The 19801-nt window shown below is 51.2% G+C and overlaps 1 protein-coding gene across 1 annotated transcript in view; it reads right to left on the reverse strand.

Moving 5' to 3' along the window:
- Positions 1-19801, reverse strand: part of LOC149427565 (intermembrane lipid transfer protein VPS13D-like) — a gene marked incomplete at its 5' end in the record, with an annotated part of 94182 nt that overhangs the window by 44769 nt on the left and 29612 nt on the right. The window contains 2 exon segments of the mRNA XM_089667905.1: positions 1616-1760; positions 15245-15292. Of these exon segments, the coding sequence (XP_089524031.1) occupies positions 1616-1760; positions 15245-15292 (193 nt within the window).

Here is a 19801-nt window from a genome sequence, read left to right on the forward strand (position 1 = left end):
TCTGTATGTGAGCTCTGTGATCACCAAATTCTCTGTATGTGAGCTCTGTGATCACCAGGGTCTCTGTATGTGAGCTCTGTGATCACCAGGGTCTGTATATGTGAGCTCTGTGATCACCAGGGTCTGTGTATGTGAGCTCTGTGATCACCAGGGTCTCTGTATGTGAGCTCTGTGATCACCAGGGTCTCTGTATGTGAGCTCTGTGATCACCAGGGTCTCTGTATGTGAGCTCTGTGATCACCAGGGTCTCTGTATGTGAGCTCTGTGATCACCAGGGTCTCTGTATGTGAGCTCTGTGATCACCAGGGTCTGTATATGTGAGCTCTGTGATCACCAGGGTCTGTATATGTGAGCTCTGTGATCACCAGGGTCTGTATATGTGAGCTCTGTGATCACCAGGGTCTGTATATGTGAGCTCTGTGATCACCAGGGTCTCTGTATATGTGAGCTCTGTGATCACCAGGGTCTCTGTATGTGAGCTCTGTGATCACCAGGGTCTGTATATGTGAGCTCTGTGATCACCAGGGTCCCTGTATGTGAGCTCTGTGATCACCAGGGTCTGTATATGTGAGCTCTGTGATCACCAGGGTCTGTATATGTGAGCTCTGTGATCACCAGGGTCTCTGTATGTGAGCTCTGTGATCACCAGGGTCTGCATATGTGAGCTCTGTGATCACCAGGGTCTCTGTATGTGAGCTCTGTGATCACCAGGGTCTGTATATGTGAGCTCTGTGATCACCAGGGTCTGTGTATGTGAGCTCTGTGATCACCAGGGTCTCTGTATGTGAGCTCTGTGATCACCAGGGTCTGTATATGTGAGCTCTGTGATCACCAGGGTCTCTGTATGTGAGCTCTGTGATCACCAGGGTCTCTGTATGTGAGCTCTGTGATCACCAGGGTCTCTGTATGTGAACTCTGTGATCACCAGGGTCTGTATATGTGAGCTCTGTGATCACCAGGGTCTGTATATGTGAGCTCTGTGATCACCAGGGTCTCTGTATGTGAGCTCTGTGATCACCAGGGTCTGTATATGTGAGCTCTGTGATCACCAGGGTCTCTGTATGTGAGCTATGTGATCACCAGGGTCTCTGTATGTGAGCTCTGTGAATACTCACCAGGGTCTGTGTATGTGAGCTCTGTGATCACCAGGGTCTCTGTATGTGAGCTCTGTGATCACCAGGGTCTCTGTATGTGAGCTCTGTGATCACCAGGGTCCCTGTATGTGAGCTCTGTGATCACCAGGGTCTGTATATGTGAGCTCTGTGATCACCAGGGTCTCTGTATGTGAGCTCTGTGATCACCAGGGTCTCTGTATGTGAGCTCTGTGATCACCAGGGTCCCTGTATGTGAGCTCTGTGATCACCAGGGTCTCTGTATGTGAGCTCTGTGATCACCAGGGTCTGTATATGTGAGCTCTGTGATCACCAGGGTCTGTATATGTGAGCTCTGTGATCACCAGGGTCCCTGTATGTGAGCTCTGTGATCACCAGGGTCTCTGTATGTGAGCTCTGTGATCACCAGGGTCTGTGTATGTGAGCTCTGTGATCACCAGGGTCTGTGTATGTGAGCTCTGTGATCACCAGGGTCCCTGTATGTGAGCTCTGTGAATACTCACCAGGGTCTATAGAACCGTCCGTCTCTTCCTTAGATGAGGCCATGAATAACCCTTCAGCAGAATCCCCCTCCAGACTTGTGCGGGGTTCCCTCCTCCTGTCGCTGCGCTCCGGGGTGACGATGGGGGACGATGTTTTACCCAAACTCTGGTGTAAGGAAAAAACAGAACCAGAGAATCATCATCATCAGTATGAGATCCGAATACAGAATCATCATCATCAGTATGAGATCCGAATACAGAATCATCATCATCAGTATGAGATCCGAATACAGAATCATCATCATCAGTATGAGATCCGAATACAGAATCATCATCATCAGTATGAGATCCGAATACAGAATCATCATCAGTATGAGATCCGAATACAGAATCATCATCAGTATGAGATCCGAATACAGAATCATCATCAGTATGAGATCCGAATACAGAATCATCATCATCAGTATGAGATCCGAATACAGAATCATCATCAGGAGAGGCAGCCAAGGAATGATATATGTGGGGACTCCTTCCCCGACAGGGAATATGTGGGGACTCCTTCCCCAACAGGGAATATGTGGGGACTCCTTCCCCGACAGGGAATATGTGGGGACTCCTTCCCCGACAGGGAATATGTGGGGACTCCTTCCCCGACAGGGAATATGTGGCTGGCCTTGTCCAGGCTGAGCGAACACTCCCCTCCCCCATACAGTGACAACTCAGCTCCATAGATACAGTACAGTGAGTGAGGTTGTCACCCTGGGACAGGAAGTGTGTCACTGGAAGGATCACCAGGAGAAATCCACCAGATCTATGGACTGTAATCTGCAATATTCCACGTTGGTGATCTGTGACCAGCGAGCGAGATATTAGAATGAGCCAGAAACTCGGCATTTCCCTTCGGACACGATTCACGTCAGGAAATTGTGTGTCAATGTACTGACCGATGAGATCCCACGTACTGACCGATGAGATCCCACGTACTGACCGATGAGATCCCACGTACTGACCGATGAGATCCCACGTACTGACCGATGAGATCCCACGTACTGACAGAGAGATGAGATCCCACGTACTGACAGAGAGATGAGATCCCACGTACTGACAGAGAGATGAGATCCCACGTACTGACAGAGAGATGAGATCCCACGTACTGACAGAGATGAGATCCCACGTACTGACAGAGATGAGATCCCACGTACTGACAGAGAGATGAGATCCCACGTACTGACAGAGAGATGAGATCCCACGTACTGACAGAGAGATGAGATCCCACGTACTGACCGATGAGATCCCACGTACTGACCGATGAGATCCCACGTACTGACAGAGATGAGATCCCACGTACTGACAGAGATGAGATCCCACGTACTGACAGAGATGAGATCCCACGTACTGACAGAGAGATGAGATCCCACGTACTGACAGAGAGATGAGATCCCACGTACTGACAGAGAGATGAGATCCCACGTACTGACCGATGAGATCCCACGTACTGACCGATGAGATCCCACGTACTGACAGATGAGATGAGATCCCACGTACTGACAGAGAGATGAGATCCCACGTACTGACAGAGATGAGATCCCACGTACTGACCGATGAGATCCCACGTACTGACCGATGAGATCCCACGTACTGACCGATGAGATCCCACGTACTGACCGATGAGATCCCACGTACTGACCGATGAGATCCCACGTACTGACAGAGATGAGATCCCACGTACTGACAGAGATGAGATCCCACGTACTGACAGAGATGAGATCCCACGTACTGACAGAGATGAGATCCCACGTACTGACAGAGATGAGATCCCACGTACTGACAGAGAGATGAGATCCCACGTACTGACAGAGATGAGATCCCACGTACTGACAGAGAGATGAGATCCCACGTACTGACCGATGAGATCCCACGTACTGACCGATGAGATCCCACGTACTGACCGATGAGATCCCACGTACTGACCGATGAGATCCCACGTACTGACCGATGAGATCCCACGTACTGACCGATGAGATCCCACGTACTGACCGATGAGATCCCACGTACTGACAGAGATGAGATCCCACGTACTGACCGATGAGATCCCACGTACTGACAGAGATGAGATCCCACGTACTGACAGAGATGAGATCCCACGTACTGACAGAGATGAGATCCCACGTACTGACAGAGATGAGATCCCACGTACTGACAGAGATGAGATCCCACGTACTGACAGAGAGATGAGATCCCACGTACTGACCGATGAGATCCCACGTACTGACCGATGAGATCCCACGTACTGACCGATGAGATCCCACGTACTGACCGATGAGATCCCACGTACTGACCGATGAGATCCCACGTACTGACCGATGAGATCCCACGTACTGACAGAGAGATGAGATCCCACGTACTGACAGAGATGAGATCCCACGTACTGACAGAGATGAGATCCCACGTACTGACAGAGATGAGATCCCACGTACTGACAGAGAGATGAGATCCCACGTACTGACAGAGATGAGATCCCACGTACTGACAGAGAGATGAGATCCCACGTACTGACCGATGAGATCCCACGTACTGACCGATGAGATCCCACGTACTGACCGATGAGATCCCACGTACTGACCGATGAGATCCCACGTACTGACCGATGAGATCCCACGTACTGACCGATGAGATCCCACGTACTGACCGATGAGATCCCACGTACTGACCGATGAGATCCCACGTACTGACAGAGATGAGATCCCACGTACTGACCGATGAGATCCCACGTACTGACAGAGATGAGATCCCACGTACTGACAGAGATGAGATCCCACGTACTGACAGAGATGAGATCCCACGTACTGACAGAGATGAGATCCCACGTACTGACAGAGATGAGATCCCACGTACTGACAGAGAGATGAGATCCCACGTACTGACCGATGAGATCCCACGTACTGACCGATGAGATCCCACGTACTGACCGATGAGATCCCACGTACTGACCGATGAGATCCCACGTACTGACCGATGAGATCCCACGTACTGACCGATGAGATCCCACGTACTGACCGATGAGATCCCACGTACTGACCGATGAGATCCCACGTACTGACAGAGAGATGAGATCCCACGTACTGACAGAGATGAGATCCCACGTACTGACAGAGATGAGATCCCACGTACTGACAGAGAGATGAGATCCCACGTACTGACAGAGAGATGAGATCCCACGTACTGACAGAGAGATGAGATCCCACGTACTGACCGATGAGATCCCACGTACTGACCGATGAGATCCCACGTACTGACAGAGATGAGATCCCACGTACTGACAGAGATGAGATCCCACGTACTGACAGAGATGAGATCCCACGTACTGACAGAGAGATGAGATCCCACGTACTGACAGAGAGATGAGATCCCACGTACTGACAGAGAGATGAGATCCCACGTACTGACAGAGAGATGAGATCCCACGTACTGACCGATGAGATCCCACGTACTGACCGATGAGATCCCACGTACTGACCGATGAGATCCCACGTACTGACAGAGATGAGATCCCACGTACTGACAGAGATGAGATCCCACGTACTGACAGAGATGAGATCCCACGTACTGACAGAGATGAGATCCCACGTACTGAGAGATGAGATACCACGTACTGACAGAGAGATGAGATCCCATGTACTGAGAGATGAAATCCCACGTACTGACAAAGATGAGATCCCACGTACTGACAGAGATGAGATCCCACGTACTGACAGAGATGAGATCCCACGTACTGACAGAGATGAGATCCCACGTACTGACAGAGATGAGATCCCACGTACTGACAGAGATGAGATCCCACGTACTGACAGAGATGAGATCCCACGTACTGACAGAGATGAGATCCCACGTACTGACAGAGATGAGATCCCACGTACTGACAGAGATGAGATCCCACGTACTGAGAGATGAGATACCACGTACTGACAGAGAGATGAGATCCCATGTACTGACAGAGAGATGAGATCCCATGTACTGACAGAGAGATGAGATCCCATGTACTGAGAGATGAGATCCCACGTACTGACCGATGAGATCCCACGTACTGACAGAGAGATGAGATCCCACGTACTGACCGATGAGATCCCACGTACTGACAGAGAGATGAGATCCCACGTACTGAGAGATGAGATCCCACGTACTGAGAGATGAGATCCCATGTACTAAAAGAGAGATGAGATCCCATGTACTGAGAGATGAGATCCCATGTACTGACAGAGAGATGAGATCCCACGTACTGAGAGATGAGATCCCACGTACTGACAGAGAGATGAGATCCCACGTACTGAGAGATGAGATCCCAAGTACTGAAAGAGAGATGAGATCCCATGTACTGAGAGATGAGATCCCATGTACTGAGAGATGAGATCCCATGTACTGAGAGATGAGATTCCATGTACTGAGAGATGAGATTCCATGTACTGAGAGATGAGATCCCATGTACTGAGAGATGAGATTCCATGTACTGAGAGATGAGATTCCATGTACTGAGAGATGAGATTCCATGTACTGAGAGATGAGATCCCATGTACTGAGAGATGAGATTCCATGTACTGAGAGATGAGATTCCATGTACTGAGAGATGAGATCCCATGTACTGAGAGATGAGATCCCATGTACTGAGCAGAGCATGCAAATCACTTCCAAATCCGCCACCACTCAAACCATGCAGAACACAGCCAAAGCCGCAATGCAGAAACAGAATCCCACTGGGGGGAGGGGGCGCAGACGGGGGGGGAAGGGGATGCAGACAGGGGGGAAGGGGGCGCAGACGAGGGGGCGCAGATGAGACTGACACGGGGGCCTCAATGCAGAGAAGCTGGAATAGCTTTATATGCAAAAGAAAATCCTCTTCCGAGATCAGCCAATCATCTTCCTGCTTTATATCAGCTAAGAATTGGAATCTGCTAGCTCTACTCTATGGAGTGTCAGCCGAGAAGCCCCTCCCCCAGTCAGACCGATCACTGGTTGTACGGACCCTCTCCTCTCTGTGATCGGGATCCCTGTACTCACCATAAAACCCTCGTCTCCTCTCTGTGATCGGGATTCCTGTACTCTCCATAAAACACTCTCCTCTCTGTGATCGGGATTCCTGTACTCTCCATAAAACCCTCGTCTCCTCTCTGTGATCGGGATCCCTGTACTCTCCACAAAACCCTCGTCTCCTCTCTGTGATCGGGATCCCTGTACTCTCCATAAAACCCGCTCCTCTCTGTGATCGGGATCCCTGTACTCTCCACAAAACCCTCGTCTCCTCTCTGTGATCGGGATTCCTGTACTCTCCATAAAACACTCTCCTCTCTGTGATCGGGATTCCTGTACTCTCCATAAAACCCTCGTCTCCTCTCTGTGATCGGGATTCCTGTACTCTCCATAAAACCCTCGTCTCCTCTCTGTGATCGGGATCCCTGTACTCTCCATAAAACCCTCTCCTCTCTGTGATCGGGATCCCTGTACTCTCCACAAAACCCTCGTCTCCTCTCTGTGATCGGGATCCCTGTACTCACCATAAAACCCTCGTCTCCTCTCTGTGATCGGGATTCCTGTACTCTCCATAAAACCCTCGTCTCCTCTCTGTGATCGGGATTCCTGTACTCTCCATAAAACCCTCGTCTCCTCTCTGTGATCGGGATTCCTGTACTCACCCTAAAACCCTCGTCTCCTCTCTGTGATCGGGATTCCTGTACTCACCCTAAAACCCTCGTCTCCTCTCTGTGATTGGGATTCCTGTACTCTCCATAAAACACTCTCCTCTCTATGATCGGGATTCCTGTACTCTCCATAAAACCCTCGTCTCCTCTCTGTGATCGGGATCCCTGTACTCTCCACAAAACCCTCGTCTCCTCTCTGTGATCGGGATTCCTGTACTCTCCACAAAACCCTCGTCTCCTCTCTGTGATCCGGATCCCTGTACTCTCCATAAAACCCTCGTCTCCTCTCTGTGATCGGGATTCCTGTACTCTCCACAAAACCCTCGTCTCCTCTCTGTGATCGGGATTCCTGTACTCACCATAAAACCCTCGTCTCCTCTCTGTGATCGGGATTCCTGTACTCTCCACAAAACCCTCGTCTCCTCTCTGTGATCGGGATCCCTGTACTCTCCATAAAACCCTCTCCTCTCTGTGATCGGGATCCCTGTACTCTCCATAAAACCCGCTCCTCTCTGTGATCGGGATCCCTGTACTCACCATAAAACCCTCGTCTCCTCTCTGTGATCGGGATTCCTGTACTCTCCATAAAACCCGCTCCTCTCTGTGATCGGGATCCCTGTACTCACCATAAAACCCTCGTCTCCTCTCTGTGATCGGGATTCCTGTACTCACCATAAAACCCTCTCCTCTCTGTGATCGGGATTCCTTTACTCTCCATAAAACCCGCTCCTCTCTGTGATCGGGATTCCTGTACTCACCATAAAACCCTCTCCTCTCTGTGATCGGGATTCCTGTACTCTCCATAAAACCCGCTCCTCTCTGTGATCGGGATCCCTGTACTCACCATAAAACCCTCGTCTCCTCTCTGTGATCGGGATTCCTGTACTCACCCTAAAACCCTCGTCTCCTCTCTGTGATCGGGATTCCTGTACTCACCATAAAACCCTTGTCTCCTCTCTGTGATCGGGATTCCTGTACTCTCCATAAAACCCTCTCCTCTCTGTGATCGGGATTCCTGTACTCACCCTAAAACCCTCGTCTCCTCTCTGTGATCGGGATTCCTGTACTCACCCTAAAACCCTCGTCTCCTCTCTGTGATCAGGATTCCTGTACTCACCATAAAACCCTCTCCTCTCTGTGATCGGGATTCCTGTACACTCCATAAAACCCGCTCCTCTCTGTGATCGGGATTCCTGTACTCACCATAAAACCCTCGTCTCCTCTCTGTGATCGGGATTCCTGTACTCACCATATAACCGTCGTCTCCTCTCTGTGATCGGGATTCCTGTACTCACCATAAAACCCTCGTCTCCTCTCTGTGATCGGGATTCCTGTACTCACCATAAAACCCTCGTCTCCTCTCTGTGATCGGGATTCCTGTACTCTCCATAAAACCCTCTCCTCTCTGTGATCGGGATTCCTGTACTCTCCATAAAACCCTCGTCTCCTCTCTGTGATCGGGATTCCTGTACTCTCCATAAAACCCTCTCCTCTCTGTGATCGGGATTCCTGTACATCTAGGAATGTGAACTGGATCCAAGCAGAACCCCGAATACTGGACCCAGAATATTGGACCCCGAACATTGGACCCAGAATACTGGACCCAGAATACTGAACCCCGAATATTGGACCCTGAATACTGAACCCTGAATACTGGACCCCGAACACTGGACCCCGAACATTGGACCCCGAATACTGGACCTCGAACATTGGACCCAGAATACTGGACCCCGAATAATGGACCCCGAATACTGAACTCCGAATACTGAACCCCGAATACTGGACCCCGAATACTGGACCCCGAATACTGGACCCCGAACACTGGACCCAGAATACTGGACCCTGAATGTTGGACCTCGAATACTGGACCCCGAATACTGGACACTGAACATTGGACCCTGAACATTGGACCCTGAATATTGGACCCTGAATACTGGACCCTGAATATTGGACCGCGAATACTGAACCCTGAATATTGGACCTCGAATACTGAACCCTGAATACTGGACCCTGAATATTGGACCCTGAATACTGAACCCTGAATACTGAACCCTGAATACTGGACCCTGAATATTGGACCCTGAATATTGGACCCTGAATACCGGACCGTGAATACTGGACCCTGAATACTGAACCCTGAATACTGAACCCTGAATATTGGACCCTGAATACTGAACCCTAAATATTGGACCCCGAATACTGGACCCTGAATATTGGACCCTGAATATTGAACCGCGAATTTTGGACCCTGAATATTGAACCGCGAATATTGGACCCCGAATACTGGACCCTGAATATTGAACCCTGAATATTGGACACTGAATATTGGACCCTGAATACTGGACCCTGAATATTGAACCCTGAATACTGGACCCTGAATACTGAACCCTGAATATTGAACCCTGAATATTGGACCCTGAATATTGGACCCTGAATATTGGACCCTGAATACTGGACACTGAATATTGGACCCTGAATATTGAACCCTGAATACTGGACCCTGAATACTGAACCCTGAATATTGAACCCTGAATATTGGACCCTGAATATTGGACACTGAATATTGGACACTGAATATTGGACCCGAATATTGGACCCTGAATATTGGACCCTGAATATTGGACCCCGAATACTGGACCCCGAATATTGGACCCTGAATATTTGACCCCGAATACTGGACCTCGAATACTGAACCCTGAATATTGGACCCTGAATATTGGTCCTGCCCTCAGATTACTTCCTGGTATGTGCCTAGGCTCTCCTGTTCTGTGTATCCGCAGTGTGAGATCATCCAAGGCACTGCCAGCTCTGACTGCTGGTCCCAGGAGATGTGGGGTGAGATTTGGTGATGTCACTTCTGTGCTCCTTACTGGAGGCTCTGACATAGGGAAGGAAAGCCCTGCCTCTACCAAGATGGCCGCCCCCACACACAGTGCAGGGTACATCAGCAATAGGGAGAAGATCAGCTGCAGAGAGATCACAGACAGTATTGGGGTCATTCCTTCACGGTCTGGGCGCAGCCTCCATGGGTCAGTTCTCACACAGCAGAGACGTCATACAGAGAACATACGAAGATCACAGATCTGACTGCAGAGACGTCATACAGAGAACATATGAAGATCACAGATCTGACAGCAGAGACGTCATACAGAGAACATACGAAGATCACAGATCTGACAGCAGAGACGTTATACGGAGAACATACGAAGATCACAGATCTGACAGCAGAGACGTCATACAGAGAACATACGAGGATCACAGATCTGACAGCAGAGACGTCATACAGAGAACATACGAGGATCACAGATCTGACAGCAGAGACGTCATACGGAGAACATACAAGGATCACAGATCTGACTGCAGAGACGTCATACAGAGAACATACGAAGATCACAGATCTGACAGCAGAGACGTCATACAGAGAACATACGAGGATCACAGATCTGACAGCAGAGACGTTATACGGAGAACATACGAAGATCACAGATCTGACAGCAGAGACGTCATACAAGAACATACGAAGATCACAGATCTGACAGCAGAGACGTCATACAGAGAACATACGAGGATCACAGATCTGACAGCAGAGACGTTATACGGAGAACATACGAAGATCACAGATCTGACAGCAGAGACGTCATACAGAGAACATACGAGGATCACAGATCTGACAGCAGAGACGTCATACAGAGAACATACGAGGATCACAGATCTGACAGCAGAGACGTCATACGGAGAACATACAAGGATCACAGATCTGACTGCAGAGACGTCATACAGAGAACATACGAAGATCACAGATCTGACAGCAGAGACGTCATACAGAGAACATACGAGGATCACAGATCTGACAGCAGAGACGTTATACGGAGAACATACGAAGATCACAGATCTGACAGCAGAGACGTCATACAAGAACATACGAAGATCACAGATCTGACAGCAGAGACGTCATACAAGAACATACGAGGATCACAAATCTGACAGCAGAGACGTCATACGGAGAACATACGAGGATCACAGATCTGACTGCAGAGACGTCATACAGAGAACATACGAAGATCACAGATCTGACAGCAGAGACGTCATACAGAGAACATACGAGGATCACAGATCTGACAGCAGAGACGTTATACGGAGAACATACGAAGATCACAGATCTGACAGCAGAGACGTCATACAAGAACATACGAAGATCACAGATCTGACAGCAGAGACGTCATACAAGAACATACGAGGATCACAAATCTGACAGCAGAGACGTCATACGGAGAACATACGAGGATCACAGATCTGACAGCAGAGACGTCATACAGAGAACATATGAAGATCACAGATCTGACAGCAGAGACGTCATACAGAGAACATACGAAGATCACAGATCTGACAGCAGAGACGTCATACAAGAACATACGAAGATCACAGATCTGACAGCAGAGACGTCATACAGAGAACATACGAAGATCACAGATCTGACAGCAGAGACGTCATACAGAGAACATACGAGGATCACAGATCTGACAGCAGAGACGTCATACAGAGAACATACGAGGATCACAGATCTGACAGCAGAGACGTCATACGGAGAACATACGAAGATCACAGATCTGACAGCAGAGACGTCATACAGAGAACATACGAGGATCACAAATCTGACAGCAGAGACGTCATACGGAGAACATACGAGGATCACAGATCTGACTGCAGAGACGTCATACAGAGAACATACGAAGATCACAGATCTGACAGCAGAGACGTCATACAGAGAACATACGAAGATCACAGATCTGACAGCAGAGACGTCATACAGAGAACATACGAGGATCACAGATCTGACAGCAGAGACGTCATACAGAGAACATACGAAGATCACAGATCTGACAGCAGAGACGTCATACAGAGAACATACGAGGATCACAGATCTGACAGCAGAGACGTCATACAGAGAACATACGAAGATCACAGATCTGACAGCAGAGACGTCATACAGAGAACATACGAAGATCACAGATCTGACAGCAGAGACGTCATACAGAGAACATACGAAGATCACAGATCTGACAGCAGAGACGTCATACAGAGAACATACGAGGATCACAGATCTGACAGCAGAGACGTCATACGGAGAACATACAAGGATCACAGATCTGACTGCAGAGACGTCATACAGAGAACATACGAAGATCACAGATCTGACAGCAGAGACGTCATACAGAGAACATACGAGGATCACAGATCTGACAGCAGAGACGTTATACGGAGAACATACGAAGATCACAGATCTGACAGCAGAGACGTCATACAAGAACATACGAGGATCACAAATCTGACAGCAGAGACATCATATGGAGAACATACGAGGATCACAAATCTGACAGCAGAGACGTCATACGGAGAACATACGAGGATCACAGATCTGACAGTAGAGACGTCATACGGAGAACATACGAAGATCACAGATCTGACAGCAGAGACGTCATACAGAGAACATACGAAGATCACAGATCTGACTGCAGAGACGTCATACAGAGAACATACGAAGATCACAGATCTGACAGCAGAGACGTCATACAGAGAACATACGAAGATCACAGATCTGACAGCAGAGACGTCATACAGAGAACATACGAGGATCACAGATCTGACAGCAGAGACGTCATACAGAGAACATACGAGGATCACAGATCTGACAGCAGAGACGTCATACAGAGAACATACGAGGATCACAGATCTGACAGCAGAGACGTCATACGGAGAACATACAAGGATCACAGATCTGACTGCAGAGACGTCATACAGAGAACATACGAAGATCACAGATCTGACAGCAGAGACGTCATACAGAGAACATACGAGGATCACAGATCTGACAGCAGAGACGTCATACAGAGAACATACGAGGATCACAGATCTGACAGCAGAGACGTTATACGGAGAACATACGAAGATCACAGATCTGACAGCAGAGACGTCATACAAGAACATACGAGGATCACAGATCTGACAGCAGAGACGTCATACGGAGAACATACAAGGATCACAGATCTGACTGCAGAGACGTCATACAGAGAACATACGAAGATCACAGATCTGACAGCAGAGACGTCATACAGAGAACATACGAGGATCACAGATCTGACAGCAGAGACGTTATACGGAGAACATACGAAGATCACAGATCTGACAGCAGAGACGTCATACAAGAACATACGAGGATCACAAATCTGACAGCAGAGACGTCATACGGAGAACATACGAGGATCACAGATCTGACAGCAGAGACGTCATACAGAGAACATACGAAGATCACAGATCTGACTGCAGAGACGTCATACAGAGAACATACGAGGATCACAGATCTGACAGCAGAGACGTCATACAGAGAACATACGAGGATCACAGATGTGACAGCAGAGACGTCATACGGAGAACATACGAGGATCACAGATGTGACAGCAGAGACGTCATACAGAGAACATACAAGGGTCACAGATCTGACAGCAGAGACGTCATACAGAGAACATACGAGGATCACAGATCTGACAGCAGAGACGTCATACAGAGAACATACGAGGATCACAGATCTGACTGCAGAGACGTCATACAGAGAACATACGAAGATCACAGATCTGACAGCAGAGACGTCATACGGAGAACATACGAGGATCAAAGATCTGACTGCAGAGACGTCATACAGAGAACATACGAGGATCACAGATGTGACAGCAGAGACGTCATACAGAGAACATACGAGGATCACAGATCTGACAGCAGAGACGTCATACAGAGAACATACGAGGATCACAGATGTGACAGCAGAGACGTCATACGGAGAACATACGAGGATCACAGATGTGACAGCAGAGACGTCATACGGAGAACATACGAAGATCACAGATCTGACTGCAGAGACGTCATACAGAGAACATACGAAGATCACAGATCTGACTGCAGAGACGTCATACAGAGAACATACGAAGATCACAGATGTGACAGCAGAGACGTCATACAGAGAACATACGAAGATCACAGATCTGACAGCAGAGACGTCATACAGAGAACATACGAAGATCACAGATGTGACAGCAGAGACGTTATAAGGAGAACATACGAAGATCACAGATCTGACAGCAGAGACGTTATACGGAGAACATACGAAGATCACAGATCTGACAGCAGAGACGTCATACAGAGAACATACGAAGATCACAGATCTGACTGCAGAGACGTCATACAGAGAACATACGAAGATCACAGATCTGACAGCAGAGACGTCATACGGAGAACATACGAGGATCACAGATCTGACTGCAGAGACGTCATACAGAGAACATACGAAGATCACAGATCTGACAGCAGAGACGTCATACAGAGAACATACGAGGATCACAGATCTGACTGCAGAGACGTCATACGGAGAACATACGAAGATCACAGATCTGACTGCAGAGACGTCATACAGAGAACATACGAAGATCACAGATCTGACAGCAGAGACGTCATACGGAGGACATACGAAGATCACAGATCTGACTGCAGAGACGTCATACAGAGAACATACGAAGATCACAGATCTGACAGCAGAGACGTCATACGGAGAACATACGAAGATCACAGATCTGACAGCAGAGACGTCATACAGAGAACATACGAAGATCACAGATGTGACAGCAGAGACGTCATACAGAGAACATACGAAGATCACAGATGTGACAGCAGAGACGTCATACAGAGAACATACGAAGATCACAGATGTGACAGCAGAGAGAACACTGCACTCGGCACGTATGGAATTCCAGGAGCCCTCCTTGGGGCCTTCACCTTCCTTTTCATGTTTGGCCAGTAATTTAGTCCAAGAACACCACATTTTGCCGCCCCCCAAACCGGAGAGCCGGGCTGGTCAGTCCCAGAATTCCATAGGAAGAGACACACTCGGGAACCTCCCACCTACACGCTATACCTTCCATGACACCGGATCCTTGTAGGAAGAGCCGTGTAAAATGAGATCCTTCGGGGCAAATAAAAACAAAACATTATTTTATTGATTATAGATCAGCTTCACGCCACTGATAACCAGGAACACGGCATGGGAACCGCAGAGCGCCGCATGGGAACCGCAGAGCGCCGCATGGGAACCGCAGAGCGCCGCATGGGAACCAGGAACACCGCATGGGAACCCCAGAGCGCCGCATGGGAACCGCAGAGCGCCGCATGGGAACCAGGAACACCGCATGGGAACCCCAGAGCGCCGCATGGGAACCGCAGAGCGCCACATGGGAACCAGGAACACCGCATGGGAACCCCAGAGCGCCGCATGGGAACCGCAGAGCGCTGCATGGGAACCAGGAACACCGCATGGGAACCCCAGAGCGCCGCATGGGAACCCCAGAACGCCGCATGGGAACCCCAGAGCGCCGCATGGGAACCGCAGAGCGCCACATGGGAACCAGGAACACCGCATGGGAACCCCAGAGCGCCACATGGGAACCCCAGAGCGCTGCATGGGAACCAGGAACACCGCATGGGAACCCCAGAGCGCCGCATGGGAACCGCAGAGCACCGCATGGGAACCAGGAACACCGCATGGGAACCAGGAACACCGCATGGGAACCAGGAACACCGCATGGGAACCAGGAACACCGCATGGGAACCAGGAACACCGCATGGGAACCACAGAGCGCCGCATGGGAACCACAGAGCGCCGCATGGGAACCGCAGAGCGCCGCATGGGAACCAGGAACACCGCATGGGAACCGCAGAGCACCGCATGGGAACCGGAGAGCACCGCATGGGAACCGGAGAGCACCGCATGGGAACCGGAGAGCACCGCATGGGAACCGGAGTGCACCGCATGGGAACCGGAGAGCACCGCATGGGAACCGGAGAGCACCGCATGGGAACCGGAGTGCACCGCATGGGAACCAGGAACGCCACATGGGAACCGCAGAGCGCCGCATGGGAACCGCAGAGCGCCGCATGGGAACCGCAGAGCGCCGCATGGGAACCGCAGAGCGCCGCATGGGAACCGCAGAGCACCGCATGGGAACCAGGAACACCACATGGGAACCACACAGCACCGCATGGGAACCAGGAACACCACATGGGAACCACACAGCACCGCATGGGAACCACACAACACCACGTGGGAACCACACAGCACCGCATGGGAACCACACAGCACCGCATGGGAACCACACAGCACCGCATGGGAACCACAGAGCACCGCATGGGAACCACAGAGCACCGCATGGGAACCGCAGAGCACCGCATGGGAACCGCAGAGCACCGCATGGGAACCGGAGTGCACCGCATGGGAACCAGGAGCGCCGCATGGGAACCGCAGAGCGCCGCATGGGAACCGCAGAGCGCCGCATGGGAACCGCAGAGCGCCGCATGGGAACCGCAGAGCGCCGCATGGGAACCGCAGAGCACCGCATGGGAACCAGGAACACCACATGGGAACCACACAGCACCGCATGGGAACCAGGAACACCACATGGGAACCACACAGCACCGCATGGGAACCACACAACACCACATGGGAACCACACAGCACCGCATGGGAACCACACAGCACCGCATGGGAACCACACAGCACCGCATGGGAACCACACAGCACCGCATGGGAACCACACAGCACCGCATGGGAACCACACAGCACCGCATGGGAACCACACAGCACCGCATGGGAACCACACAGCACCGCATGGGAACCACACAGCACCGCATGGGAACCGCAGAGCACCGCATGGGAACCGCAGAGCACCGCATGGGAACCGCAGAGCACGTGGGCCTAGCACAGCACCGCATGGGAACCTCAGAGCACGTGGGCCTAGCACAGCACAAAGTCCATGGAGCCCACCATATATAATAGATATATACCCTCCTGCACTGCCAATACCCCCCAGAGTGCCAGAGTTGCAGCAAGCGCCCAACCATGATCCAAGCCATGACCCAACCTGTGACCCAACCCGTGATCCACTCCGTGATCCAAGCCATGACCCAACCCGTGATCCACTTCGTGATCCAACCCATGACCCAACCCGTGATCCACTCCGTGACCCAACCCGTGATCCAAGCCGTGACCCAACCCATGATCCAAGCCGTGATCCAAGCCATGATCCAAGCCATGATCCAAGCCATGACCCAAGCCATGATCCAAGCCATGATCCAAGCCGTGATCCAAGCCGTGATCCAAGCCATGACCCAAGCCATGATCCAAGCCATGATCCAAGCCATGATCCAAGCCATGACCCAAGCCGTGATCCAAGCCGTGATCCAAGCCGTGATCCAAGCCATGACCCAAGCCATGATCCAAGCCATGATCCAAGCCGTGATCCAAGCCGTGATCCAAGCCATGACCCAAGCCATGATCCAAGCCGTGATCAAAGCCATGACCCAAGCCGTGATCCAAGCCGTGACCCAAGTCGTGACCCAAGCCATGACCCAAGCCATGATCCAAGCCATGATCCAAGCCGTGATCCAAGCCGTGATCCAAGCCATGACCCAAGCCATGATCCAAGCCGTGACCCAAGCCGTGATCCAAGCCGTGACCCAAGCCGTGATCCAAGCCGTGACCCAAGTCGTGATCCAAGCCGTGATCCAAGCCGAGTGAAAACAGAGAACCACCGAGGCTGCGCTGCTCAAACATCACCTCACCAATAATAACCCCCCCCAAGGCATTAAATGCGATCAATAATGACAATCACACAATGTGACCAAATGATAAAAAACGAATAAATATTCACAAATGACCCAAAATCTGCCGATATTCATAAATAACAGAAATATAAATGTGATGGAAATAAATCGAATATATATAAAATGTGAAGAAAGTGCCGATCTTATGTACCGCCCCCCCCCCCCCTGCAGGACCACAAACCCTCCATGATTGGCTGGTGTGGAAGTGACGCCATGTTTGGCAGTGAAAGCAGAAGTGATGGAACATTGTGTTGCTTCCGCTGTGTGATGAGACACCCAGCTAACAGGTGGGAGTTCTCACTTTCCTCATTCGTTGCGTGGCGCTGATAGTAATCTGGAGTCATGGCGGAGATCACGGAGCGTCATAGACGGCGAATTGTTGGTGCCGCTCAGCTGGGGCCGTTGTGACTGAAGTCGCCGATTTGCCGTGTGGCGAGGTTCAGGATGAAAGGTGATGGCGGCGGATACAGTTTCCGGGAACCGGCGGCTGATAAGCATAAGCCCCGCCCACATGGTCACCTGACCAAAAGAGACAAAAAGGACATCGCTCAGGATTGTGACCTGGAATAAAGAAACAACAAAAGTGACTGCAGAGCTCAATCTCAGTCCCAGGAAGACCGAGTCCCAGGAAGACCGAGTCCCAGGAAGACCGAGATTGAGCTCTGCAGTCACTTTTGTTTTCTTATTCCGGGTCACGATCCTGCGCAATGTCCTTTTGTCTCTTCAGGTCAGGTGACAGTGTGGGTGGGGCTTATTATTATCAGACGCCATTTTCCCAGAAACTGTATACGCCGCCATAACCTTTCATACTGCACCCCACCACAGAGGCACCAGCTAAGTGTCACCCCACCACAGAGGCACCAGCTAAGTGTCACCCCACCACAGAGGCACCAGCTAAGCGGCACCCCACCACAGAGGCACCCCACCACAGAGGCACCAGCTAAGCGGCACCCCACCACAGAGGCACCCCACCACAGAGGCACCCCACCACAGAGGCACCAGCTAAGCGGCACCCCACCACAGAGGCACCCCACCACAGAGGCACCCCACCACAGAGGCACCAGCTAAGTGTCACCCCACCACAGAGGCACCCCACCACAGAGGCACCCCACCACAGAGGCACCAGCTAAGTGTCACCCCACCACAGAGGCACCAGCTAAGCGGCACCCCACCACAGAGGCACCAGCTAAGCGGCACCCCACCACAGAGGCACCCCACCACAGAGGCACCAGCTAAGCGGCACCCCACCACAGAGGCACCAGCTAAGTGGCACCCCACCACAGAGGCACCCCACCACAGAGGCACCAGCTAAGTGGCACCCCACCGCAGAGGCACCAGCTAAGCGGCACCCCACCGCAGAGGCACCAGCTAAGCGGCACCCCACCACAGAGGCACCAGCTAAGCGGCACCCCACCACAGAGGCACCAGCTAAGTGGCACCCCACCACAGAGGCACCCCACCACAGAGGCACCAGCTAAGCGGCACCCCACCACAGAGGCACCCCACCACAGAGGCACCAGCTAAGCGGCACCCCACCACAGAGGCACCAGCTAAGTGGCACCCCACCACAGAGGCACCAGCTAAGCGGCACCCCACCACAGAGGCACCAGCTAAGTGGCACCCCACCACAGAGGCACCCCACCACAGAGGCACCCCACCACAGAGGCACCAGCTAAGTGGCACCCCACCACAGAGGCACCCCACCACAGAGGCACCAGCTAAGCGGCACCCCACCACAGAGGCACCAGCTAAGCGCCACCCCACCACAGAGGCACCAGCTGAGCGGCACCCCACCACAGAGGCACCAGCTAAGTGG

Source organism: Staurois parvus, unplaced genomic scaffold, assembly GCF_062004578.1.
Source record: "Staurois parvus isolate SC_StPar_1 unplaced genomic scaffold, SC_StPar_1.0 ptg003658l, whole genome shotgun sequence".
In the NCBI taxonomy this organism is placed as follows: domain Eukaryota; kingdom Metazoa; phylum Chordata; class Amphibia; order Anura; family Ranidae; genus Staurois; species Staurois parvus.